The sequence below is a fragment of the Poecilia reticulata genome, chromosome 1, assembly GCF_904066995.2.
Source record: "Poecilia reticulata chromosome 1, P_reticulata-male-v2, whole genome shotgun sequence".
NCBI classification, from domain to species: Eukaryota; Metazoa; Chordata; class Actinopteri; order Cyprinodontiformes; family Poeciliidae; genus Poecilia; species Poecilia reticulata.
In genome coordinates this window covers 177,055-204,071 of record NC_088830.1, presented here as the reverse complement: position 1 = coordinate 204,071, position 27,017 = coordinate 177,055, and the positions used below count along the sequence as shown (strand labels likewise).

Below are 27,017 nucleotides of genomic sequence, written 5' to 3'. Positions count from 1 at the left end.
GTGGGTGGTTGGGAACTTGATCTGTCAAAATGAAAAAAATGTTAAAGAAAAAAAAAACAAAAGATTGGTGGTTAAAACACATCCTTACGACTCCTCTCCCCCTCACCATCATGTGATGATGACATGATACCAACATATCTCCTTCCTGTTCTGCTGAGTCATGTACAGACGGGCTGACAACCAAGAACAAAGGAGGACAAGAAGCAAAAAGTGCAGAGGTATGAGATGGAATGTCGAGAACAACTAAAACTATATCAGTACCATTGTATTAGTATCGATTGATTCTTGTACTAACACTGGAATTGGTCCAATCAATATTTAGATTGATCCACATATGCCCAGAGTGCAGGTATTACATCACAACCTGTCAAATCAAAGTGTGTACAAACAGGGTACGAGTCTAATGCAGTCTAATTCTTTGAAGTGTGAAGCTTCAAAGAATCAAAATGATCCTTGGACAGTTCATGGTGCTTCACACAATGGTGTACAATGAGAGTTCAGCTGAGTAATATATCAAAGATCTGATCTTACGGACTCCCCGGTTACATAACTGTGGGAAGGAATGGTATAATTTAAGTTTTCATGTGTGTGTGTTTTTGTGTGTGACGCATTCACCATTTGTTTAGTTTTAGTTCTTTAACAAGCAGAGCTCAGACACCATATTTCCACAGGTTCAGGACACTATTTTTGTGTAAGAGTGCATAAAGCTGCTGTTATACACTGTTGGGAATAAATAATTATGTGTTTTCCTCTATCTCTTTAAGCTGCTTGCATGTTCGTATATTCACACACGTACACACATAGTGCACATGCCCCATGTGTGTTTGTTGTGATCCTGTTCCCTGTGAGTCTCATGATGTCCTGTCCTCCCTGTCTTGATTGGTCCCAGCTGTGTCTCGTTCCTGTGATTTCCCTCCCAGTGTATTTCCACCTGTTGTCTCTGTCTCTTGTCGGATCCTCGTCGTGTTTCGCCGTCGTGTCTAACCAGTCCGTTCTGCCAGCTTCTTGTGTTCCTGTGTTTATCATCATTTTCACTTCATCCTGGCCTGCCTGCATCTTCCCTCACCTAACCAAAACCCCAATCATGACAAATAGTCATTTTTAGCAACCAATTTATATTTTAACATATAATTATTTGTATGCAAATGTTTTCTTTGTCCGTGACAGACTGGTGACCTGTCCAGGGTGACCCCGCCTCTCGTCCAAAACATTCGCTGGAGATGGGCACCAACACCCCTCTTGACCCCACTAAGGGACAAGGGTGTAAGGTAAGAAAATGGATGGATGGATGGATGGATGGATGGATGGATGGATGGATGGATGGATGTTTTCTCTGTGGTTTTTTTGTCTTGTTTTTAAAAACCTGTTTGAAATAAATCAATCAGTTTTATTTAACTTTATCTGACAAGGATAAAAGCCCACTGACATAAAAAACCTTCGTATTTTTCAAAAGAGTCCTGACCAACAGGCAGCAACAAAAACAACACAAAAAAATGTAAGCAGTTATGCAGTCGCTGCCCGCCACGGGGCGTAAAAGCATGTGACGCATTTATAAGGCTTCGTAATAACACGAACGGCATACCGAGTTTTCATTTCAACTCTGTTGGACAGCACGGACTTCAAACTTTATAAAAGTGGTGCTTTTATATTGGTTTTGTGATTATTTACTTCAAAATAAAGCCAGAAATATGATCGATCATTTCCGCCTTATTTTGTGGGGTCTAACTGTACCATATTTCGTCACAACCAATGAAAATGTGTTGACGGTCTGTTGCTAGGTAGAACGAAGACATGCGGAGAGAGAGGGGGGGGGGGTGGATACGGCAAGAGACTAGGGCGCAGCGATGCTGTGGATTTTACTAAGAGTGTTTCGATGGGTTTATTAGACTCTAACTGTGTTAGTTAGAGTTCGTGGTGTGTGCAGGGGTAGTAGTAGTTTTGCTAGCGATCGCTGCAGAGCTTCATAGCGAGCTCTGACGCACTGAGAAGAGAGACTGGCCATTTAGACCTAGACTCCAAAGTTAAGAGAAAATTACAAGTTCTAAAACACAGGTAGACGGACATCTGTACAGACCTGTAAAGATCCACAAACACCTTTACAGACCCATATGGTTCTGATCCATATGGGACATGTACAGACCCATAAAGATCCATACAGACCAATGCAGGCCCGTAAATACTCGTGAAGACCATACATATGCATTAAGACCCGTACAGAGCTGAACAAGCCCCTAAAGACCAGCAAAGATACTTAAAAACCCAACTTTATTCATAGTATTGTAAGTTTATTTGAATTCCAGAGGTGAACAAATACAATATGCTCTGGAAGATGTGTATTTTGTAAACGGCCTCGTAAACCCTTTTCTGATTTTGCTTAAAAATCAACTTCACAAACAGGATTTATCCAAATATTAATAGTTCTGTATGTTTAATTTTGACCTTGTCACAATCATTTTAAACATGTGGATCCAACTCTTGTTTTTTAAAACAGATTCTCGTCCAAGTTAAGACACCATCACTTGTCTTTGTCTCCTCCAGGCTTGACTATTGCAATTCCCTGTTTTTTTTTAAATCTCCGACAAAAACCTTCAAAAGTTTCAATACATTCAAAATAGTGCAGCCAGGATTTTACTGAGTTTGTAAATCTGAACATATTACACTTATTCTCCATAACCTCCAATGCAGTGGTTCTTAACCTGGGTTCGATCGAACCCCAGGGGTTCAGTGAGTCGGTCTCAGGGGTTCGGCGGAGCCTCTGCCGCGGAGGTAAAGACACACTTGTGTAAAGTCGTGATGACGCCCCGCTTTGCCATCACTTGCTGCAGAGGATCACGTTACATTGCTTAGCCAATCAGTGCTGTGGAGGAGCCCTGATTGAAGGTGTTCCATTCCCAGCATGGATTTGAACTTGTGTCTTTAATTACTTCAGCAAAGCTCACAGTTTTTACCAAATTCTATAGTCTAAATCTGCTCCTTAGTCGCATCTTTTCGGGGTTGTTACTGCCTCTAGTGGCGTGGGGTGGTAACACAACTAATATAATTACATTACTAAATCAGAATACCGCAAAGTATTTTGTACGTTGGGGGAGAGGAGGAATGAGAAGGGTTCGGTGAGTGTGCATATGAAACTGGGGGGTTCGGTACCTCAAAAAAGATTAAGAACCACTGCTCCAATGGCTTCCTGTTACCTACAGAATTCAGTATAATCAAATTCAATCAATCAAATTGTATTTGTATAGCACATTTCAGCAGCAAGGCATTTCAAAGTGCTTTACATCATAACTAACACAAAGTCATGCAACATAGAATCAACAATCAAAACGTCCCATTAAGTCAAGTGTCATCATTAAATTTGTAATTATGTTTCAAATACAACTCTAAACGGTGGTTTTTTAGTCGAGATTTAAAGGCACTCAGTGTTTCAGCTGTTTTGCAGTTTTCTGGAAGTTTGATCCAGATTTGTGGTGCATAGAAGCTGAATGCTGCTTCTCTATGTTTGGTTCTGGTTCTGGGGTTGCAGAGCAGAACCAGAACCAGAAGACCTGAGAGGTCTGGAAGGTTGATACAACAGTAGATCTTTAATGGTGCTAAGCTGTTCAGTGATTTATAAACTAACATTATTTTAAAGTTTACACCATGTTCCAAATGATTATCCAAGTGATATTTTTGGAGATTTTCTTAAATGGTCATTGCAAATGATGGTCAGTATAATTTTCAAGTCATGAACTATTACAGTATAAATCAAATTTTACTGAACAAAGCTCCCAATGAGAACAGTATTTTTTTCAAAAATAAACTCAAAATGCACTGTTTCAAATTATTATGCAAAGCAGATTTTCTAAACATTTTATGGATTATAAAGAACTGCAAACGGTCATTCTTTGAATGTGCAGCAGGGGAGGATCTAGAAAAATATTTATGGAGTGGCAAGAGGGGGGCAGGGATTTTTTCAGGGGTGGCAGTATATGCCAGCATAAATATAAAACGTCTCATTCTCACATTTAGCTTACACAGACCTAACATTGGACTTAATTTACCTGATTTACTTGTTGCAAAATATTGTTTTTAACTTGCATTGTTTCAAAATGAGCTTCATGTAGCACTGAGGATTAAATATAATTTCTTAATATAGTATAGTTAGTTATTTTTATGTCTTTCATACTTCCTGTTAATTGATATGTATTACTGGATTGGACAGCATCTATTAGTCGCTATGTGATTCATTGAGTTATAGGTTGACCTGTTTTAGTGCCAACGGAACCAAAACACTGAACTGCGCAGCACATGTTAAGGTTATCAAATAGAAGACTAGCAACAGTTAGGCTAGCATAACTGATCCACTGCTCACTTGTTCAATGTTTTGTTTAAGTTAAAACTTTTTCCTCACCTGTTAAATCTGAAGCCCTTGTTATCTAATTCATAGGGTTGAATTAACCGCTAAATATTGCATCCATTTTTCAGATTCTTTGCGTGACTCTGGTAATTTCCTGACCACTCATAATGTTGACTCAATGGAAAGCAATGGCACATGTGTGACGTAATGTCCAGTCCAGTAATTTATATCCATCCATATCAATGCTGCTGCCTCGCGCTCTGTCCTTCTCTCGCACTTCCCGCTACTCAGAAGTAGGTGTCAGGTTGCATTGAATGCATTCAATGTTGTCGGAAAAAAGAGATTTGTGCGCTTAATGTCTGATTTCCCATAACTATTTATTGAATTCATAGTCGCAACAGGGGTGGTAAGGCTCTCATTTGGGGTGGCAACTGCCACCCCATGCCACCCCAGTAGATCCGCCCCTGATGTGCAGCATTAAGTGGTCACAAGTACTAAAATCAAAAGCTATTTCAATGTAAAACATCTTAACAGACCAAGTTACATGTTAACATAGGACTCCTTCTTTGATATCACCTGTACAATTCTTGCATCCATTGAACTTGTGAGTTTGTGGATAGTTTCTGCTTTAATTTCTTTGCAAGATGTCAGAATACCTTCCCAGAACGGCTGTTTTGATATGAACTACATCCCACCCTTAGATCTTCTGCTTGAGGATACTCCAAAGGTTCTCGATAGGGGTGAGGTCAGAGGAGGATGGTGACCACACCATGAGTTTCTCCCCTTTCATACCCATAAAAGGGGCACACAGGAATTCCTTGCAGCATTCTTGTGTCATGCTGCAAGGAATGACACAGTGACACGGCTCTTCTTTTTGAACCATGAAAGAAAGTGATCAGTCAGAGAGTCCATATACTTTGCTGAGGTCATTTTCACCCCTTCGGGGTCTCTGAAGGATCCTCCACCTTGAGGTTCAAGAGGCACCAGCAGCTTCAAATAACTCTTTGCTGCTTTGTAAGGGCATTTTAACAGCTGCTCTCTTAATCCGATGAATTTGTCTAACAGAAACCTTCCTCATTGTGCCTTTATCTGCACAAACCCCTTTCTTCTGAATCAGCCACAAATCTCTTCACAATATGATAACGCTTCAATTTTTGTTAAATATCTAATGTTTTCATACCTTGTCATATGGCACTACACTATCTGATGATTTTTGTCAGCAGAGAGATCCTTTCTCTTTACAATATTGCTTGAAACCTGAGGCCTGCTTAATAATGTGGAACATCCTTCTTAAGTAGATTTCCTTTAATTGAGCTCATCAGACAAATTAATCAACCCAGCTCTCTGAAATTAATTATAGTGATTCAAAGAGCCCTGACACACAATACCATCTATACATTTAATAGCACAACAAAAAATGTAATCTTTATGACACTTAAATCCAATTTGCATCATAAATTGGAACACGGTGTATTCTCTGAGCTACAGGGAGACAGTGAAGGACTTTAGAACTGGTGTTATGTCTCCATCTTCCTGGTTTTAGTGAGAACATCAGCAGCAGCGTTCTGGATCAGCTGCAGCTGGAGGACTGATTTGTTAGGCAGATCCAACAAATCAGTTACAGTAATCAATGCAAATATAATTATATAAATATAAGATTGCTCTCATTACTCATCAATGTTTAAACGGAATTTCACCAGACTATCTGAAGGACCTTCTTGTCCATATTCATCTTCGCGTTCATTATGGTCACAGAACAGTAATTTTCTCCACCTTTCACAGACTAAATGAAGGCCCATGGGAGATTGGGCCCATTCTGCATGGCTGCCCCGCCTGTGGAACTCTCTCTGACCATAAGAGCTCCACAATCACTGGCTCACTTTAAAAGAGGCTTAAAGACTTTTTCTTTTTAAACATGCCTATTTGGTCTGCATGAGTTTATCATTGGTTTTAACTTTTATCATTTTTTTAAACATGCTTTGATTGTTATTCTCTGTGATTACACAAATGTATTATTATTATTATTATTATTATTATTATTATTATTATAAAACCACTGAGGTTGAGTTCACCCTGCAAAATGAACAACTCAAATGTCATTAAAAACTACAGAACAATGCAGAATTCATCTCTGTCCTTGACCTGTAGATTACAGCGATTCATGGGAAGTTGAGGTTGATTGTGACATTCCTTTAACATTACTCACATTTAATTGTGCAAATGTGTGTGTCTGGGTGTGTTTTCTACCATGCTCTTAGGATGTATATCAGGCCTCTCTAGCGCTACGGTGATGCAGTTCAGAAAAATGAAAAGCAGGACGATGTGATCAAACATCTTGTGACTTATAACCTTCTGACACCACAGCCTTAGCCTAAAGAGAGACACAATCAGAAGAAAAACAACATCAGCTACATCTCCAGGCTTCACACAAAACACAACGATCACTTATTTCACAACACAATGTCCACACACACTCACACACAAGTGTGAGTACACTCACACTTCCACTTCCTTTAATTGAAAAGAGTGAAAATTGAATTACTAAGGGTTAGTTACAAAATTCACAAGTTCACTGTAAATGTTCACACTTGCTGCGGTTTAACCACTCAGACTACTCAGGAGACTATCAGTGGCATGTCTGTTTTCATGAGTGTGTGTGGTATTTCTTTTCTCTCTTGATTTTTGTTCATTTACTCATTTTCTGGTGCAAACAGATACAGTGACCACTCTTCATGTTCTCTGCACCACAGAGGTTCATATGGCTCCAGCATCCTCTTCAGCCTCTTGCATAAACTCTGCAAAAAGCACACAAATACACACACACATAAATCACAGAATGGTTGCATGCCTTGATGCACCACTACATGGAATATAATTTATTATTTTATAGTACACATTCATTAAATGGTCATTGTCTTCAAATGTTTATTGCTGCAAATAAATGTTAATATTCAAGTGGCCAAAAGTCCCAACTCACCTCAGGATGCAACTTTTTATCAATATTTCTGCTTAAATGTGATTTTGCATGTTCTGATTTGGTGTAAGGAATTGTTTTTTTTCTTTTCACCTCTTCAGTGTCTTCCTCATCGTGATCACTGTGGAAATACGATGTGGCCTTGTCGTAGCCCAGCTCTGGAAGGTGAAAGGTGGTGCCATTGCAGTCTGGTGAGAGCAGCATGGGAACCTGCAGGTGGTCCGACTGGTCCAGAGACTGCCCCCTGCTGCTGGGGCTGGAGCATGACAGGAGGGACTCCATCTCCCCCGACTGGCTCCTCCGGTGCAGGCTGGGAGTTCTGCCGCTGCTCGTCCAGCTGGAGCGCCGGCTCTCCGGACTGCCATCCCACACAGACTCCAGGGACAGAAAAACAACTTGGAAGATATTTCTCTCTGCATTTTCATTCTACCCTACTTAGATTCCTGGATACTATAGGTGTTCTAAGGCTATACTGATAAATAATCAGATTATTTAGAAACATTTCAGACCATCACTAGTTTTTTTGGGGGTTTTTTGTAATTTGATTCCAAAGAGCCAAACCTGATGAAATATTTTAAATGACCTTTATCTATTGCTCAAGTAAAAAAAAAAAAGAATAAATTAAATATTAACTAGTTATTTCCTGGTGAGCAAAACATTTGATTTTTATCACCGTTTGTCTTCATCACTGTTTCCTGGATGCAATGAATTGATTTGAATTGATTTCTAATTTGAATGGGACAATGCATATTATTGAAAATGTAATATTGCTATAAATACCACGACATAAAAACGTAATACAATAAAGAGGTTTGTTTTTATGTTTTTTAGTTTCAAGATCAAATCAAATAATCAAAATTGAAATAAACAACAGGACAGGATTAGATTATTTTTTTAATTTTTCAGATTTATGTGACTAAGACATTTTTGGGTAATGTAATGACACCTGCACTTATTCAACACATCCAAACCAAGATGAAATGGTTTGGATGTAGGCAGTTTGCTTGGTCTATGAGAACACATAGACCAAGCAAACTGCCTAGTTTGATAGTGGTCAGGTTCATAATCAGTTGTAAAATATCTGTCAGAAAGCATCAGCAGAATCACAGATTCACTCAATTCAGCAGTAATAAACTCATTTAATCCTTCTTCTAGTTGTGACATTGATGTAATAATATCAATTAATGGAAAAATACTATTTTCTCATTTCTCATTTATTCCTTCATGTGAAGGTGCATGATTATGTAACTCAGATATGAGCCGAGCTACGTACAAATACTTCTGCTGTTTTTGTTTGTCAATATTGGTTAAAACAGGTGTACTTCGAAACTGAATTTAATAAATCACATGTAGACCAAATTAACACCAAAATTATCCTCCATCTCTTTGGACCATTTAGACATTGCTTTGGTGAATTTTTAACAACAAAAAAAGCTCACATAGGGTATTTGTTGTGTGTGGCAGATTGATATCTGCAGTGTGTAATGGTACGTGAGCATGTGCCAGAAGTTCACTTAAGCAAACTAAGTAGATAAAAATCCATGTTAAAGTCATTTCTTGTATTTGAGTGATTAGCAGCCAGACTTTAGAAGGGCAGAAAACACAATGTTGTAAAGAGACTGAACTCTATGCAGTTAACTGTGACTCAGGATGGGTTCAGCCTTTATGTTTGTTCATGTTTCTGTGACCAGAAGAGCAAGAACTTGCAGCAAGAATTTCAACTTTACTGGAAACAATTATTTAAATTTAGAAAAAGGCATGTGCATGAACTCACCTGAGGCACAATCCATTAAAAGCGATATTTAACTCAGGAGAACATTGTGTCCTTTCTTTCCCTAGGGTTTCATGCTTCACTAAATCAACATTTGATGGTAATAAAAAACCAGCAAAAAGACTTTGACTGGTTTCAAAATATTTACTTTGGCAAATGTTTCAAATGTCCCCAGACTAACAAATATAGCAGTTTTAGGGGAATAAAAGAAATTAAAATCTTGAATTATTTTTCTACAAACTCATTGCAGGATTTAGAAATGTACATTAACAGAACTTTATTTGCTTTTTAAAAATTGACTTTCTCCTGTACAGTTTTAGTAAACCTGAACTGTTGTGTAAAAATATTAAATATGATCTTGTCCAGCCTTACCAGCGACTTCTGCTCCAAACTGTTGACCTCCATGGAAACTCCACTCGGCCTGCGGGACTGGTTGGAGTTTATGGTGGGTGTGGCTGCAGTGTGTGTGATGATGGGCAGCGGAGGAGGAGTGGGGTGAGGCATGGAGGCTTTGGGGTTCAGGAGACCATTGGGGCTCAGCATCATAGCCTGGATCTTAAGTTCTGCGTTCACAAAGGAGAAGAAACAAGGAAAATTATGAAAACATCCAAAAACTCGTTCACAGAGATATTAATTGTCCACGTACATAAATCCACAAACCACACGGGTCACATCTCATGGATTGAATTTTATAACATCAAGATGATAGACGATATTCAGGTTATTTATTCTAATTCTGTAGTTTTAAGGCTATTGAAGCTTCCATTTTTTGTTTGTCAACATTATATATATATATATATATATATATATATATATATATATATATATATATATATATATATATATGCACAGTAAAAAAAAGTCAGTAAATTTACAGTAAAAAACGGTAAAACACCAACAGTTTTTGACCGTCATATCCAAAAACATTTCATTACCGTGGAAATTACATGGAACTACCGTAAGTCAAAACTGCAAAAAAAGTCAGCAAATTTACGGTAGAAAATTGTGAAACACCAACAGTTACTGACCGTAATATCCAAAACATTTTGTTACCGTAGAAAATACATGGAATTACAGTAAGTCGACACTGCAAAAAAATCCGTAAATCTATGGTAAAAAAAACGGTAAAATACCAACAGAAACTGACTTTAATATTCAAAGCATTATACTACCGTAGAAAATACGTGGAATTATCATAACTCAATAAACATTTATCCTAAGTAATTTTGACAGTCATGAATGTAGATAATACAGAAATATATTGTAAAAATATAAGTAATTGTAAAGTTCATAGAAAAATATTGTAATATTGCCAGCAGTTAATTACCCTAAACTTAACAGTACTAATCAGCCAAAATTAAAATTTTTACTGATATTTATATCTACAATGTAAAACCGTAAACAAGACTGCAAAAGTAATTTTTACAAAGAACAGAATGCTGGTGTGATATTTTGGTTTCTTTTTTATTAATGCACCAAACTGAAATCTCAGCAGTAGACCAGGCATCGATCTGGTGACCCACTGATTGCAAAGCAAACTCCTACAGCCAACGCCACCATCATTTATGAGAATATTTGTTTGAATTATGCATTTGAGATTAATTTTATGCCGACCAAAGATTTCTTATACATTAAGAGAACTGTATGTTAGCCCCTCTTGCTTGGATGAAACTGAAGTTGGTTTCCAATTGCTGTTTCCAATTTGGGAAATGGCTAAAGGGCAATTCCACCAAATTTTTCACTACCATCAACGTATTTAATTTACTCTAGCTAAAAAACTACAACACCTAGACTCTTCAAATCTGGGCTAGATTATTCTCAACTCATATCAGAATATTTAAAACCAAGTGTGGGATTTGTGACACCTTTATCTGATTTGTGAAACTTCAATAAAGAACAATTCTAGTGTTATCCAAAATCATAAAAGTTGTGAAGTCGCCCTTCATTGACGTTTCATAAATCCCACACTTGGTTTTAAATCCATCCGTCCATCCATCCATTTTCTTGCACCCTTGTCCCTCTGGGGTCAGGAGGGTTGCTGGTGCCTATCTCCAGCTAACGTACCGGGCGAGAGGCGGGGTCACCCTGGACAGGTCGTCAGTCTGTCGCAGGGCATTGGTTTTAAATATTGTGCTATTAGTAGTGAGTAGTCTAGAGAGTTTTTCATTTTGTTATTGTGATAAATAGCAGGGTTTACAGTAAATGGAGACTGTTATTTGTCATGTAAACAAATAATTATCTAGTTTGTATTGCTGCTTGATCCTTTAGCATCAGCAGCAAGTTTCTTCTAACTCTGTTCCTGTTAGTTGAGTGTGGCTCAGGAAACTGTGGTGTCCTGAACGCAACACAGTAAAGTCACAGTGCGCTAGCTAAGGCTGCTAACTAGCAGGCGCTAGCTCAGGGTGCTGAGAGCCCAGTAGGCCTGGTCCTTGTCAGGATGCGGCTGCTGTCTTTGAAATCAAGTTTCTGCTCTGTTTGCGTGTTCAGGAGGAGGAGAAGGAAACACATTTCTGCATCACGTGTGAGTCCCTTTCACGGTTTTAACTGAAGTTAGATAACTTTAACCAACTGATAAGAAATGTGTCATTTCTGAGCCATGCTCTTTATGTACATGCACTGCAGCTAGACATTTTACTATATGGAACATTTAATTTTCCCAGATGCAACACTTCCATGAATGTTTCTGTAGCAACGACTGCATAGATTATATTTCTGGTCTACTTTAGACTGCATGTGATTAAAGTTATTGTTAATGGCAGAAGCAATTTTTTCCAAGTTTGGTTCAGTAATTAATTTGAATTACTTTGAGTGTGAAATGTTCATGCATGCAAGTTAAATCTGTGAAGATCACGTTAGCTTTTGTTTCAATACTTTGGTAATACTTGGAAGTATAAAGCTTGGCATCAGACTCAGGGCTAATATTTAATATTTTCCTTTGACCTCTTGACTCTCACCCCCAAAATACTTGCACTAAAGTGTTGAGGAAAAATGACTATTTTTAGTGATTAACACAGTTTAAACCTTTTAGAATGAATTTCTTAAGTTTGAACAGATTTGTGTTAGTGATTTAAAACCCGAAGAACTATTGCTGGGTTAAGTATTTAAAGTACAAAGGAGAATAGAGATCTGCAGGAGAGCTTCGGCTCAGACCCCTGGGGTCTTATCATTAACGACATTAGGTCATAAATTAACATATGCAGGAAGGTGGAGGACATTATCACATGAATTACTCTGAGAAAGGGAACTTTGGTCGGTTCACGTAACCAGGATGAGAAGTCTTCCAAAACTAACATCTGACATGGTGAAAAAAACTGAATATAACATAAAATGTTTTAAATCACTAACATTTAATTTGTAAGATACTTTTCTTAGTTATTAATAACATGTTTTGACTGAAAATTCTATTATCTTGTTTTAGAATTAATTTAGTCAATGATGAATGTATTTGAAATTGTATTATTTCTGACTATATTAGAATCAAATGAAAATGTTTTGTTTAGTATTAGAAAATACTTAGGTTTATGGTGAATGAATGTCTTAATTCTTATTTGAATATTATATTAGGTTAGAAACAGGAATTGTACTCCATTATTTTCTGTTGATATTATCTATTGCTTTTGTTTGATATCAGGACTAAACTTTGGAGATGCTGAGTGCAGAAGAACAAATTGGGTTTTTGGAGAACTTTTCATTGAATTAAAATACAGTATTAAAGGTTTGTTCCTGGCAGAGCAGAAGAGAAACCAGAATTTCACAGCTACCTGTGAGGTTCCTTCATCTGTTTCTCTTGGCCCAGATGGCTGTAGAGCCGGATAGTGTTAAGAAAATAAATTTAAAATAAGTTAGTTTTAGAATTTATCATGACTTGATTGAAATACCATAATTATAGTTTTAAAATTTATAACATATTCTGACCTATTGATCTATATTTTACTGTAGTTAAAGCAGATTGTTTGCCAAGATCTCTGATCTGCTCTTTGTCTGTCTGGGAAACAATCAGTAGGAAGTTCTAGCTTTTCACACTGATCTGTGAAAAGCCATAAACCACCATGAATTCGGAGAGTCTGCTTCCACCTTATTTAACAAAAGGTGTTTGATCTTGTGAACAAATTGCGGGACTTTTTCTAAATTTAAAAGGGCCAGAGATGTCTTCCAATTGGTCAAGTAGAGCTACGCCTTATTTGAATACATTAAAGAGGAAAACACGCCTACAGGTATAAAAGTTTGTGCACAAGGGAAACAATTCAGAAAAAGCTGATTTATTTTACTTCTGCACCAGCTCTTTCTCCAAGGACGTCCTTGATATTTTCTCTGTCTTCTTGTCTCAGGTAACAATGTTTGTATCTGTGTTTCTTGAGTTTCCTGTACTATCTTATACTTTCTTCTGATTGGATTAAATTCTGTAATTCTGTGACGTCAACACGCATTGTTGTGTTTTTGTCCCCACACGTGGCCAAGCGAGAGAACCCGGGATCAAAAGGAAGAATCAGAGCCAGAGTTTTGCTAAATTTAATTGTAATATAAAAATTCTTCCTTAACAAAAGTCACTGGGTCCATGACAGTTGAAGGATTTTAAGATAAGAGAATTTAAATATTAATATTTTACAGTTTTTCTCAGTTTGGGTGCATTTCTCAGAACAGAATTTAAATTCTTAAAACTACCTGTTCAATCTTCAAATTATTGTGTCACTTCTGCACATCAAAAAATGAGTTTCTCATTCCTTTTGCAAGTTTTGCTTTTGTACATCATGTAGCTGATTATGTGCACTTCTCTGCTTTTCCCGTTGTAATTTGCTTTAATCGTGTTGATCAAAATATGTTAAACGTGTCTGTGTTGAATTCTCAACTTCCAAAACAGCATAAGTTCATTGTGTAAGTCTTAACATGCATAAGTCTTAAAGTTGTCATAATGTCAATCATATTTTAATTAATTTATATTCGGTTCTTTTCTAAATCTGTCCTGAATTGGTAAATTGCTCCCAAGTGAGTCCTGAGTTTCTCTAACAGGTCAATTTATGAACCATTAGCTCATCCAATGATCAACCAGTTTTCTGAAACAGATTGAAGGTGCATCTTGTGAACCATCAGTTGGCAACAATATGGTCTATATAGCCAGAACACAACACAATGTTATATTTGTGAGAACTGATGAACAAATATCTGGACAGAGTGAACAGCCAGAGAGAAGAAGAGGAGTGAGGCTGAGGAGGAAACAGTTGGGAGGGAAGCAGAAGAGTCAGAAGAGGCTGAGGACATCTGCCAGTTTCCATCAGTCCAACATCAGGATGACTGCAACCCACAACATGATGCTGATGGAGGTTCTCCCACCCTACTGTTCATTCCTTAACCCACTGAGGAACCTTTGTCAGCATGACGATGGAAATTAAAATGTAATGTAATTATGTAATTTCTACAGCACTGTACAGTTTTCCATGAGGAGATTGACCTGTGGTTCCTTTTCTACTTTTCTTGTTCTCTGCATTTCTGTCTTTTTCTTTCTGAATCACCATGGCATGGTCCATCAATAAATTACAGCAAAAGCGTAAATGTGAATTTTGTAGTCTCTTCCCATGACTAATCCATGTGACCGTCTTATCTGTACATAGAGAAACTATAACTTATTATTTTGAGTCACTGATATGTTAACTGACAGAATTTTGAGATGCTATTTTTGCTGTTTCTACAAATTGTTTTGAGAAATGCGCATACTGTTTTGTAAATGCCAACAATGACTTAAGAAATGCACCAAAAGTGACTGAGAAAAACTAACATAGTATAAATGGTCTCAGGTGTATCTATTTGTTTGCCTGTATGAAAAGTGTACACATTTACAGCTTTGTTTCTGCTAACTTGCAGGAATTGTAACTTACATAAATGGTTGAAGACAACTTATTAACCATCCTGAGCAAAATCTGAACTCAGTGACTTGTGACTTTCAACCCAGAACAAGAATCCTTTTATCACCGGTTTTTCTTCTACGATAGGTTATCTCTTATGTGGACACATGCTGTTTTTTTTTTGTTTGTTTTGTTTTCCAGATCTCAGTAATACTGTGAGGAAACTGGACAGAAAATAGAATCGGTTCTATTTTTAACTGAATTTTTAAATAGAATTTGTTTCTTTAAGTGGATTACTCGTAATCTGTATTTTTGTTTAATTTGAATTTATTTTCTTTATAACTTTCTGTATAGAAATGCTGACAAGTTACACTTCCTTGTGTGTTGTACTATAATTTTTATGATAAAATTCTGGTAAGAACAGTGACCAGTAATTTACCATAAGGTTTTTGGGGGGTTTTTTTTACAATAAAATGTCAATATATCATACAATCTGGCCATGTTTTTCACTTATGTAGATATTATGCCTCAGGCAGTATGACTGTATTTACTATGACAAAACCACATTTAAATTTTTTATTTAACATATTTTAGGAAATACGGTATTTTACCGTATTTGAGAGATACGGTAAAATACTGGCAGTTTTGGTTGCCAGAATATTACAGTTCAAGTACATCGATAAAAGTATACTAAAGTATGCTAAAATTTAGTGTACTAAAGTATACTTTTTTTTCACCTGGGTGGAGGAGATTGATTGTTTTCACAGATTATCTGTCTCATAACAAACTGCTACGACATGGTGACAACTTTGTCACCATGGAGAAAACATTTTTTATTAAAGTTATGTACTGCAGCTTGAATAAAATGCAACTACTCAGCATTTTTTGCGAAGTCTGGATTGCTTCATGTATATTTTGCACGCTGCTTTTAACTGTTGCTCATGGGGAGACATTTCAGTAATCTAATAGAAAAAATGTAAGCAACCTACTTGCATACTGGATATGGACTGTTGGATGTTAAATTCATGAGTAATAAATATTGTGCTGATTATCAGTATTGAACCAAAGAAAGCAAGGCAGATGCAAGCCTTTAAAATTGTGACGCTTTTTATGGGTCAAATAGACTCAAAAAATTGTAACAGCAGCTGCGCAGCGGGGCCCAATCAAATTTTTTGTCAGCGAGCCCAAGATTCCTGGCGGAGCCTCTGGTATTAGGTGACTACTTTGGCTTCTTTTTAAACAGGATGTCTGGCCGTTATAACTTGTATTATGTTGGCCCCACAAGTTGGAAGATTTCTTCTTCACACACACACTGCACGCCTGTCTGTGCACTGCTGCCTCTCACTGGTGGATATGGTTCATTGCACTACTTAAAACAGCCTTAAATGTTTCAAATGCTAAGTTCATAAGTGCTTTGTAGACATATTGCTGTAAAACTTTAGGATCAATAAAATTAAGAAATTTAAGACTAAGCAAAAAGGCAGAGCAATAAAATATTACCACATAAAGCTAATTTTTAAAGTTTAATCGGTAATACTTTTATAACAAATTTATAAAATTTGCTATAAAGAAATCAAGATCATGATTTCTTGGTGAATGTCAAGTTGTCATAACAAAGACATTTCGAATAATGTCAACTTTGTATTAAAAGTGTCGTGATTTACCGAGGAAGTCTTTTCATGTTCATGTTATGAACATGAGTAGACTTCCTTATGTTCATGACATGTGTTATGTCATGTTTATGACGGTGTTATGACAGTCCTATTCACACCCCATCAAATAAAGTGTTACCGAAACTCTGTATCTAAAACAGTGATTCTTAACCTGGGTTCGATCGAACCCCAGGGGTTCGATGAGTCGGTCTCAGGGGTTCGGCGGAGCTTCTGCCGCGGAGGTAAAGACACACTTGTGTAAAGTCGTGAGGCCCTGCTTTGCCATCACTTGCTGCAGAAGATCACGTTACATTGCTTAGCTAATCAGTGCTGCGGAGGAGCCCTGATTGAAGGAGATCCACTCAGCATGGATTTGAACTTTTATCTTTAATTACTTCAGCAAAACTCACCGTTTTTACCAAATTCTATAGTCCAAATCTGCTCCTTAGTCGCATCTTTTCGGGGTTGGTACTGCCTCTAGTTGTGTGGGGTGGTAACACAGCTAATATAATTACATTACTAAATCAGAATACCGCAATGTATTTTGTGTGACGGGGAGGTGGGGGTGGGGGGGTTGGAATAAGAAGGGTTCGGTGAATGCGCATATGCAACTGGGTGGTTCGGTACCTCAAAAAAGATTAAGAACCACTGATCTAAAATAATGCCAAGATATTTATAATTACTGACAAACTCAATTTGTGCACCTACAGCAGTGGTAAGCAATAAGGATGTATAAAGGAAAGGTGCGTATGCATGACTTTATACATCAGAGGCCTCCTATATAAAAGAGTGCGCAGTTTTCACAGTAAAAACTGGCGTACAAACAAATTCTATTAAATAATAGAGAAAATATTTGTATAAACACCTCTATGTAACCCACATGACCGCCATGACCCACCCACCTTCCCTTTAAGCCGTCCCTTTAAGTTCTGGGATCCTCATGTGTATTTCCGTGTTTCCACTATGCTGCTGCTCTGTTGGTTGTGGCATCGATTGTTCATAAAACAATCAAGTTTTCCAAATCGACTCATCACTAAACAATTCCATCCCTAAAACTCGAGAATCTGCCGTGAGTTGTTAAATACCATCTGAACTTGAAGTTGTATTTGCAAAACTAGCGCCGCTAATGTAGGCGCTGCAATACTCACCAGGTTGGGATTCGTTGGCGCCTGCTATACCTTCCGATGAGAACAAGTTAACATAGGATCCACCTCCTCAGACAATCCGTTACTCGACGGTGAGTAAATATCATTCATATATATAGTAGGGCGTTTTGTTTCTGCAATGCTCCGCCAGTTAGCATTAGCTATCAACTCGACAATCAGTTGCCACATCAGTTCAGTCCGCTTGCTTAATAAAAAGTCACACTGTTAAAGCCGAATTAAAGACCACACCTTTAATATTTAAAGGCTTCCCCTTCAACTTTAGATTCGATTGTTTTTCATGGTTTCTTTGTTTGTTGTTGCATTAAATGCTGATGCAGCAATAAAGTCTGGTACCCGATATGATTTTGTTTGTAGCTACTTTGATCAAACACGTTCTTAAGTTGATTGATTTGATTTATTAGTTGTTGTTTGTAGCGACTGATAATTACTTTATTTGAGAAATGTTGAACTTGAATTGTGAAGTGCACTTTTTAAAAGGACTTTTTTTTTCTTCCCATTTTTATGAAGTGGTTGTCAATACATAGCAGTATGTATTGTTTGTTTTCCCCGTTTAGCTTATATAAATATAACATTTATATATGAACTTTATGTATGTTTTCTGGCCTTTCAGGTCAGGTTTTTTTCCCCCCTTCATCGACTCACTTGATGACGGAGGATGCGAGCTACCCACACACCACCTGGTGGTAGGAAAACGATACAACACTCTCCACAGAGGAAAACCAAACGACACTCTTCACACAGGACATAAACTAAACTCCAAGGGAGTATTTAAAGGAAAAAGACTATTCTCCCTTTGCTCTTGGACTTCTTTTGAACTACATTTGGTTTTGAAGAATCACTGATTATTATTTATTTGATTGGTTTATTTATTTTTTCCTTCTTTGTTTCTTTTGAACAATTTATTTTTGGTTTAGTTGTTATTATTATTATTATTATTATTATTATTATTTCCACTGCAATAAATAGCAATATAAATCAACCTGTTTGCATCAGTTGCATCAATTATCCGCCCAATCATGACTCCTTGCTGTACCTACTTCTGATTCTACAAAGCCTTGCAGTCTGACCTGCGCATTTAAAAAGAGCCTTACATCTAGCAGAGGAGAAAACAAAATAAAAATCTGTTTTTTTATCTGCAGATTGTGAGGTGACACATGCAGTTGATGAAGATGGTCACATACATCAACTGACCAGAGATGCTTCTTCGATTTAACGGAGGATTGCCTGTTGTATGCATCATAATGCAATATAATCTATGTAATGTAATTGCATCACCAGGAAGTTGATCTGCAAACCAATTTGCATGATGGACAGCTCATGTAGTACTTGTAATTCAAGAGTCAGACAAAACTTCAAAAGCAAACTGTAAAAGCCATATTTTACCTGCAGCATAGAGCTCTCTGAGGTTCTCCTCCTCCTGGTACCCCAGCGACTGCCTCTCATCATCAGTCTCTGACTTGTTGGCATCACCCTGAAACAGACAGGGACACACGTCCACTGAGATGACCCCTGTCATCACAATCTTTATCACCATCAACACCAACCTTTTGTTGCACACACTTCTGAGTTGTCTAAAGATCAGAGACAAAGAACAGGAGACAGACAGGGAGACGGAGGGAATCTCCAGTGTTCCCTAGTTGAGTTATGTGCATTGCTTTGGCAGCAATCTGCTGTAGTCACGCCAATATAGCTTTACTGAATTTAATTAAAATTCACACCAGAAAGATTGAGGCAGACAGCTTTGGCAAAGGGTATCTATGCATGTGTGTTTGCATGTTGGAGAGCAAGTGTTCTCTGATGATGGATATAAGAGATGGAAACTAAACAACAAAAGCACACCAGCTGTGAACGGCAAGCGATATCAAACCGTCTTCTACTCAGGAGAGTATGGGAGAGTATTGTCAGCGTGAGTGCATGTCAGTGAGAAAGACAGATACCCAGAGAGAGAAGGGAGAGAAAAGAGAGAGTGATGAAAGAGACACAGCTTTAAGCTTTGGTGTCGTTAGCACAACAGAGTCCAATTAGGTTCATTTCCTCTAAGTAGCTCTAATAAAAACTGCATCTTTGCCCTTACTTCAGCCTGAAAACCCTCAACTAAAATGGCAACAAGCAGATTGAAGAGTACGTAGTTTCCGAATGTCATGAGGGCCACGAAGTAGAGGGCAGCCAGCGGAGAGGTGGAGGCCATTCCATTGTACAGCACAGCGTTCCAATCCTCCTGGGTGAGGACCTGCAGATTAGAGGAGAGCTTTCAGAAGTCAAACTGTCAGGGTAAAGAAAAAAACACGCTAAATTACTTCAAACACAGACTAGTTTGCAATCTAGGGGGTTGAAGTATGAAAATATTTGCATTCTTCTCATCTGAACAATAACGAGTTTTCGTAAGTGTTAGAATAATCTCCTGTGGAGTGTGTTTTACTGCTGCCTCTATGAAGGAATTTTTACCAAACACTGGGAGGTTTTTTTTATATTTTGCAAGGAAAAAAAGAGCGTGACTGCTCCCTCACTGGAGCAAATGAAATAACAGAGAACGAAATTAGCAGATACAGTTTGAATGTTATTCATGTTCACTGTAAAATTACATCTACAATATACACTGTTGTGACTAAGTATTTGCTCCCTAACAGATCTTTTCTATTTTTGTTTTTTGTCACACGTTTCACATCATCACACAAATTTTAGAATCAGAAAAATATAACATGCTGTTTTCAACTGATGACTTTATGTATTAAAAGAAAAAAGCTGTACAAGCACTTGATGTGTTTGTTCTCTCTGTCTGCACTCTTAGAAATGGCTGTAAATTTACTGCAGAATTCTAGCAGTAACATATCAGAACTACCATATTAGAAAATATGATAGAATATTGTTAAATTGATATCTTTTTCTGTTGTCATAATCTAGACTGATGACTGGCAGTAATGATTGTACAATAGTTTTTTTTCCTGGCAAGACATTTTACATGTATTTGCATCTTAGAGAAAAAGCATTTAGATTCAATATTAAATGGAAAGAAAAAAATACTTTCCATAATACATCTTTTAATGAATGAATTGAAATTTGCAGAGCATAATCAAAAGTGTTAGATTTCTAGTGTTGGTGTTGTATGTTAAAAATACAATGTTAATTAAACACTTGTTTAGTCAAATTCTAAGATATGTTTGTCAGTTTCCCTAAAGAGATGGTGTTTGCTTGAACCACACTCCATACCAGTAAGTGGCGGTAATGCTACTAACAGTTTGTTGCCAATCGCCAGTAAAACTGACAAGAAGATGGTGTTTCTGTGACATCACATGTTTACCCAGCGTCTTGTCTGGAGCTAATCATAACAAGGTAAGTTCCATGTCAAGATTATCTTGTTTTTGATTATTTTTTAATGAATGCATTTACTTTCTATTTGCGCAAGAGTATTGACTTAAGCTTACACAGTATACACTGTGTTTGGATATCACAGTGTATACGACTGTTTAATACAGGGGTGCTCAAGTCTAGAGCTGCCATCCTGCAAGTTTCAGATCCAACACACCTGAATCAAACGATGGCTGGTTAGCAGGTCTGTTCAGAGCTGATCCTGGTCTGTTGGAGTAAAGAGGCATCTAAAAGTTGCAGGAGAGTAGTTCTCGAGGATTGGACGTGAGCACCCTTGGTTTATTATCTTATTTACTATCACATTTCTTCTGACAGATTGACAGAAGAAATGCTGTCCAGAATGTTTCTATAAGATGACAAATTTCTATAATTCCTAATGTCTGAGTTGTGTTCATGGTAATTATTTTGGAAATGTTTATGCTTAACTTTCAAAGCACACTTCACCTTCAGTGCAAAGTACCATGAATTCCTCTACAACTTCGGTACATTAATCCAGCCTACAGTTTTCAACATTGATGAGACTTTTGCTTGACAATTGAGGAGTTTAATATCCTTGCTTTTATTTTACCTGCCAGTGTGGACAGTCTTTATTATGATGATCATTTAAATGCATACTGTATCAATAAAAGGATTTGTTTTATGGTCTTCCAATTAAGGACTTGGTTTATTACAGACCCTATGGCAAGCAGTTTTCTGCATGCCATATTGAAGGCCATATTGTCTTTGAAAGAGTCCAGCCAACATTCCAGACAGGACAGAGTTGTCCATCTTCTACATCTTCAACCTCCAGTATTAACATGAGGCAGCCAAGACTTTGGTTCATTCAATGGTAATACCATTCCTATAATTATTTTTACAATGAGCAAAATACAATGACATTTTAAAGCAAGTTTTAAAGCAAGTTATAATTAACATTTGACAAAGTTGGTGATGATTTCTCTTTACATAATTAAAAACAGCTTTATTTATATATTGTACCTGCTGTCTTCAGAATGCCACACTATTTATATTCTCAGGAATTTTCCCATTTTTGATTGTGTATTTTAGTCACTTGGGATTAATCCAGTAAGGGGCACAAAAGCCAGTCATGGGAAGATAGTATCCAAAAAGACAGGAAAGATAATTTAAAAGAAAAAGTGACAGTCAATGTTCAGGTTTCCACCCTCATCAAAAACCTGACGGACTTTGAGTGGCATCTCATTCAGGTTAGTTGTCCTTTTCTTTGAAATATTTCTGTTTCCATATCATTTAGGATCTAAATTATATTGTCTTATCTTTTTCCATGTTGGACGGTGCCTTCATCTGCATCTAATAAAGTAAGTGCCACTCAGACTCTTGAAAACCATTAATAGTTCACATTTTAAAACCGTTATTTCTAGAATTCCACATTATTTCAGGCATGTTGAATTTTAGATTTTGAAAGTCTTTTTTTCTTTGATTTGTTTAGTGATACCCAAAGCATGGATATTTCTTTAAGAATTGTTTTTTTATGTTCATAAGATTGTAGAAATTAATGAGTTAAACCCAGTTTATGTCGCTATAAACTGAAAGTCTTCAGTTTTTATTCCACTGTTAGTGAAACTACATCTTGACTTTGAAGGCCCTTTTTTTTTTTAACCGGAATGGTTTTGTGTTATTTGTTGTGCATGTTTGAATATACTTGAAATATATAACTGGTTTGAGGCATAGTGGTGCCTTTAAATAAAAACTGTTCTGACGGTTACTTATCGCATCCTCTTTTGTGTTATGTGAAATTATGATTATGCAGATTATGCATTTTAGAACCGCACCAGTTTTGGCACTTCTAAGAAGCTTACACTGGGTTAGGTATTAATGTTCTATCGCAAAACTACGACTGTACTTTAAAAAGTAGCATTACAGTTTTCTTTGCAGTAGCTTACTCATAAAGTTAATGTAATTGTAAAACTAAATTTACAGTAAAAATACTGGAACCTACAGACACCAGTATTTGAAAGTATATTTACTTTCACCACTGTGGTTTACGGTGGCCGGCAGGTACAAACACCCAGCAAAGATGAGAAAAACGAATGCAACAAAGAATAGAGCTGGCTGTTAATGCAGCGGGAGCAGACATCTCCGAAAACGTTGGAGCAATATTGCAATTAGGTGATGTGCTGATGAACCAAGCAGAAATGTGAGATTTATACATCTACATTCTCATCTACAAACAATGTTTAAATCATCTTGTCATGGTTGCTAAGCAACATAATGCCGAGGTGGAGGCTAGGCAGCTAGCTGAAGGCTACAGCTTCTCTCTGCAATGCTCTCTGCCTTCGCAGGATCCCTCTTCAGTAGACTGGGTCGTTTCTCAAGCCCATGAAAAATAAGCTTGAAAGGATGCAGACCCTGAATTTGGACACAAAGTTATACTGTTCTTTAAAAAAAAACGGTAAACTACTGGAAGCTTTAGATACCAGTATTTTACCGTTCTTTCAAAAGAACGGTAAAATACTGGCAGCTATAGACGCCAGAAGTTTATCGTTCTTTCACAATATCTATACCGTACTTGCTTTGACAGTAATCTACTGTCAGGGTTAATTACGGTACAGATACTGTGCATTTACAGTAAACTTCTGGCGTCTATAGCTGCCAGTATTTGACTGTAAATTTACAGGATTATTTCTTAGAGTGTGCATGTTAGACATGAAAGTTTGTCTTACCTGAAACACGGTAACAGTTGCCCAAAGCAGAGAATCAAAGTTTTTCCTGTCTGCCAAAGTTTCTCCGCTTTCTTGACGCAAACCAAACTTACAGCCAAACAGATGCATTCCTAAAATGCTGCAAACCACAATCAGACAAGAAAGCACCTGCATCACACAATTATATCATGAGTTAAATGCACACAAACCTCAGAGATTTGTAGCATCCTATAAGATTGGTGAATTCCACTTGGGTTTTAAATCCCACCATAGGACAAAGGCAGCCCCTTTTGAAAGTTTATAATTATCTTCTAACTGCTCGTTCAGGAAGCTCTGCTGTGTTAGTGCTTTTAGAACTTTCAGCTGGACTGTAGTATTTTACTCAAGGGTGTAACTTTGTTACAAGTTGCAAGTTGGTGGGGGCGCATTGTGCTGATGCACCCACAGTTATGTGACTAGAATACCTTTTTTGTGCAAAAAATACAGCCAAAACTTAAATACAGTGGAGGAAAAAAGTAATTACTCAGCCACCAACTGTCCAACTTCTCCCACTTAATAAGCAGAGAGAGGTCTATAATTGACATCATAGGTACCTCAACTATGAGAAAACATAGATAGAAAATCACATTTTCTGATTTTTGTAAAGAATTTATTTGCAAATTATATTGGTATAAAAGTATTTGATCAATAACAAACAACCAGGATTTCTGGCTCTCACAGACCTGTAACTTTTTTTAAGAGGCTCCTCTGTCCTCCACTCATTACTGTGGTAATAGCATCTGTTTGAACTTATTAGTATGAAAGACATCTGTCCACAACCTCAGTCAAACTCCACTATGGTGAATACCAAAGAGCTGTGCAAGGACACCAGAAATGGAATTGTAGACCTGCACCAGGCCGGGGAGACTGAATCTGCAATAGGCAAGCAGCTTTGTGTGAAGAAATCAACTGTGAACAATAATTAGAAAATGGAAGACATACAAGGCCACTGATGATCTCCCTCAATCATGGGCTCCACACAAGATCTCACCCCGTGGGGTCAAAATGATCACAAGAACGGTGAGCAAAAATCGCAGAACCACATGGGGGATCTAGTGAATAATCTGTTGAAGGCTGGGACTAATGTAACAAAGGCTACTGTCAGTAATGCACTACGCTACCAGGGACTCAGATGCTGCAGTGTCAGACATTCCCCTGCTTAGGCCAGTACATATCCAGGCCATCTGAAGTTTGCTAGAGAGCATTTGGATGTTCCAGAAGAGTGTTGAGAGAATTGTCATATGGTCAGATGAAACCATATGGTCAGATGAAACTGTTTGATAGAAACCACAACTCGTCATGTTTGGAGGAGAGTGAATGCTGAGTTGCATCCAAAGAACACCATACCTCAGCATGATAGTGATCCCAAGCACACCGCCATGAGGGAGTGGTTTTGTAAGAAGCATTTCAAGGTCCTGAAGTGGCCTAGCCAGTCTCCAGATCTCAACCCCATAGAGCCCTTTGGAGGGAGTTGAAAGTCTGTGTTGCCCAGTGACAACTCCAAAAACATTAGTGCTCTAGAGGAGATCTGCATGGACAAATGTGCTAAAATACCAGTTACAGTGTGTATCAACTAGGGATGCTCCGATCAGGTTTTTTGCTGCCTATTCTGACAGCCACTATCCATGAGGCCGATATTTGCAGATTACTGATCTTTGTCAATCGCCTGGAATGGCTGTTAATTATTTGGTTTAAGTATAAATGATACTATGCTATCTGGCAAAATGGAAAAATTATCTGGCAATAAATTCACCTAATTTAGACATAACAGACATGCTGTAATAAATTTAAAAAAAGATTTTAGATATGTATGTTACATGCTGCATCTTTAAGCAGACGTTCGGTGTGAGAGCTCACTGTCTGGTGGAGGTTGAGCAGCGCCCCGTCTGTGAAATATTACTACCAGTAGCGCGTAGCGGCGGTCCAAGAGCGAGAGCAGAACCATCGTCTTACACCGCCAGCTCGAAGACTTGAATTATTTTTCGGGTTATTTGTTTAGCTTTCTGACTGTGATGCTAATCCGGGTGAGGGTTGGTAGTTGTGCGCTGCTTTACCCGGTATCTGGCCGCTCCGGATGTCCTTTTTGTCCTCCATTGAGCCTCGATGTAGCCCAGTGTTTCTCAACCTTTTTTGGACCAGCCTATCCAGGTCTCTCACCGCCCCCACCAAAGAATTTGTACTTTGTACTGACCATTATTTTTATCATTAATATTACTATCACAATTGTAAATGTTTTGATTTTTATGCTTGTTTCTGTATTTATCATCAAAAATTATTTCCCAGAGAACAAAAAAGTCATGGGAATAGAAATAATTTTCACAGGTGTCTACGAAAAATGCAATAAACATTCAAGTTAAACTTATTAGGCCTAACAGCAGCCAATCAGAGTGGAAAAAATATTCTTATTTTGCGCCATTTTCTAGTTGTTAAATATTACAGAAAATGAGCAGATAAACGATGAACAACATGCCAGTTTAAACTTTGATCTATTTGCAAACGACTGAGCTCTGCAACATTAAAACATGTTTAGAACTGTAACTACATTAATCATAGCTCTTCTCAGTGTTTGTCAGTTTCTGGTGGTGCAGCTCTGTGCTGCCTTCAGGAGAATGGGACATCAGAGTATCATTCATAAAACTTCACCCACATGGTATTTATTGTGCAAACCAGAGCTTTCAGTGGAAAAACAGAAGTTCCAGGTCCTTTTAATGCCATACAAATATGAGACAGAAACATGGATTATATCTTTATATAGACCTGTCTATTGATTTATAGATTAATAGTTTTACTGGAGGCTGCACAGGGGCGCAGTTGGTAGAGTTGTTGCCTTGCAGCAAGAAGGTTCTGGGTTCGATTCCCGGCCCCGGTCTTTCTGCATGGAGTTTGCATGTTCTCCCTGTGCATGCGTGGGTTTTCTCCAGGTACTCCGGTTTCCTCCCACAGTCCAAAAACATGACTGTCAGGTTAATTGGCCTCTCCAAATTGCCCCTAGGTGTGAGTGTGTGTGTGCATGGTTGTTTGTCCTGTTTGTCTCTGTGTTGCCCTACGACAGACTGGCGACCTGTCCAGGGTGACCCCGCCTCTTGCCCGGTACACTAGCTGGAGAGAGGCACCAGCAACCCTCCCAACCCCACTGAGGTACAAGGGTGTAAGAAAATGGATGGATGGATAGTTTTACTGGACAGAAATGACAAAGAACAAATCTGGTTCTTAATCAAA

At 37.7% G+C, this 27,017-nt stretch overlaps 1 protein-coding gene across 3 annotated transcripts in view; it reads right to left on the bottom strand.

Moving 5' to 3' along the window:
- Positions 1 to 27,017, bottom strand: part of LOC103463029 (voltage-dependent T-type calcium channel subunit alpha-1H-like) — a 235,023-nt gene that overhangs the window by 47,410 nt on the left and 160,596 nt on the right. For all 3 annotated transcript variants that reach the window (XR_014085974.1, XM_081603359.1, XM_081603078.1), the window contains exons 13-19: positions 23,781 to 23,898; positions 19,808 to 19,963; positions 19,117 to 19,204; positions 9,451 to 9,641; positions 7,401 to 7,682; positions 7,028 to 7,128; positions 6,581 to 6,704 (exon numbers count right to left, since the gene is read on the bottom strand). Coding sequence is in view for 2 of the 3 variants with exons in the window: in XM_081603359.1 (XP_081459485.1) it covers positions 6,581 to 6,704; positions 7,028 to 7,128; positions 7,401 to 7,682; positions 9,451 to 9,641; positions 19,117 to 19,204; positions 19,808 to 19,963; positions 23,781 to 23,898 (1,060 nt within the window). In the remaining variant the exon portion in view is untranslated. The remainder of the gene's footprint in view (positions 1 to 6,580; positions 6,705 to 7,027; positions 7,129 to 7,400; positions 7,683 to 9,450; positions 9,642 to 19,116; positions 19,205 to 19,807; positions 19,964 to 23,780; positions 23,899 to 27,017) is intronic.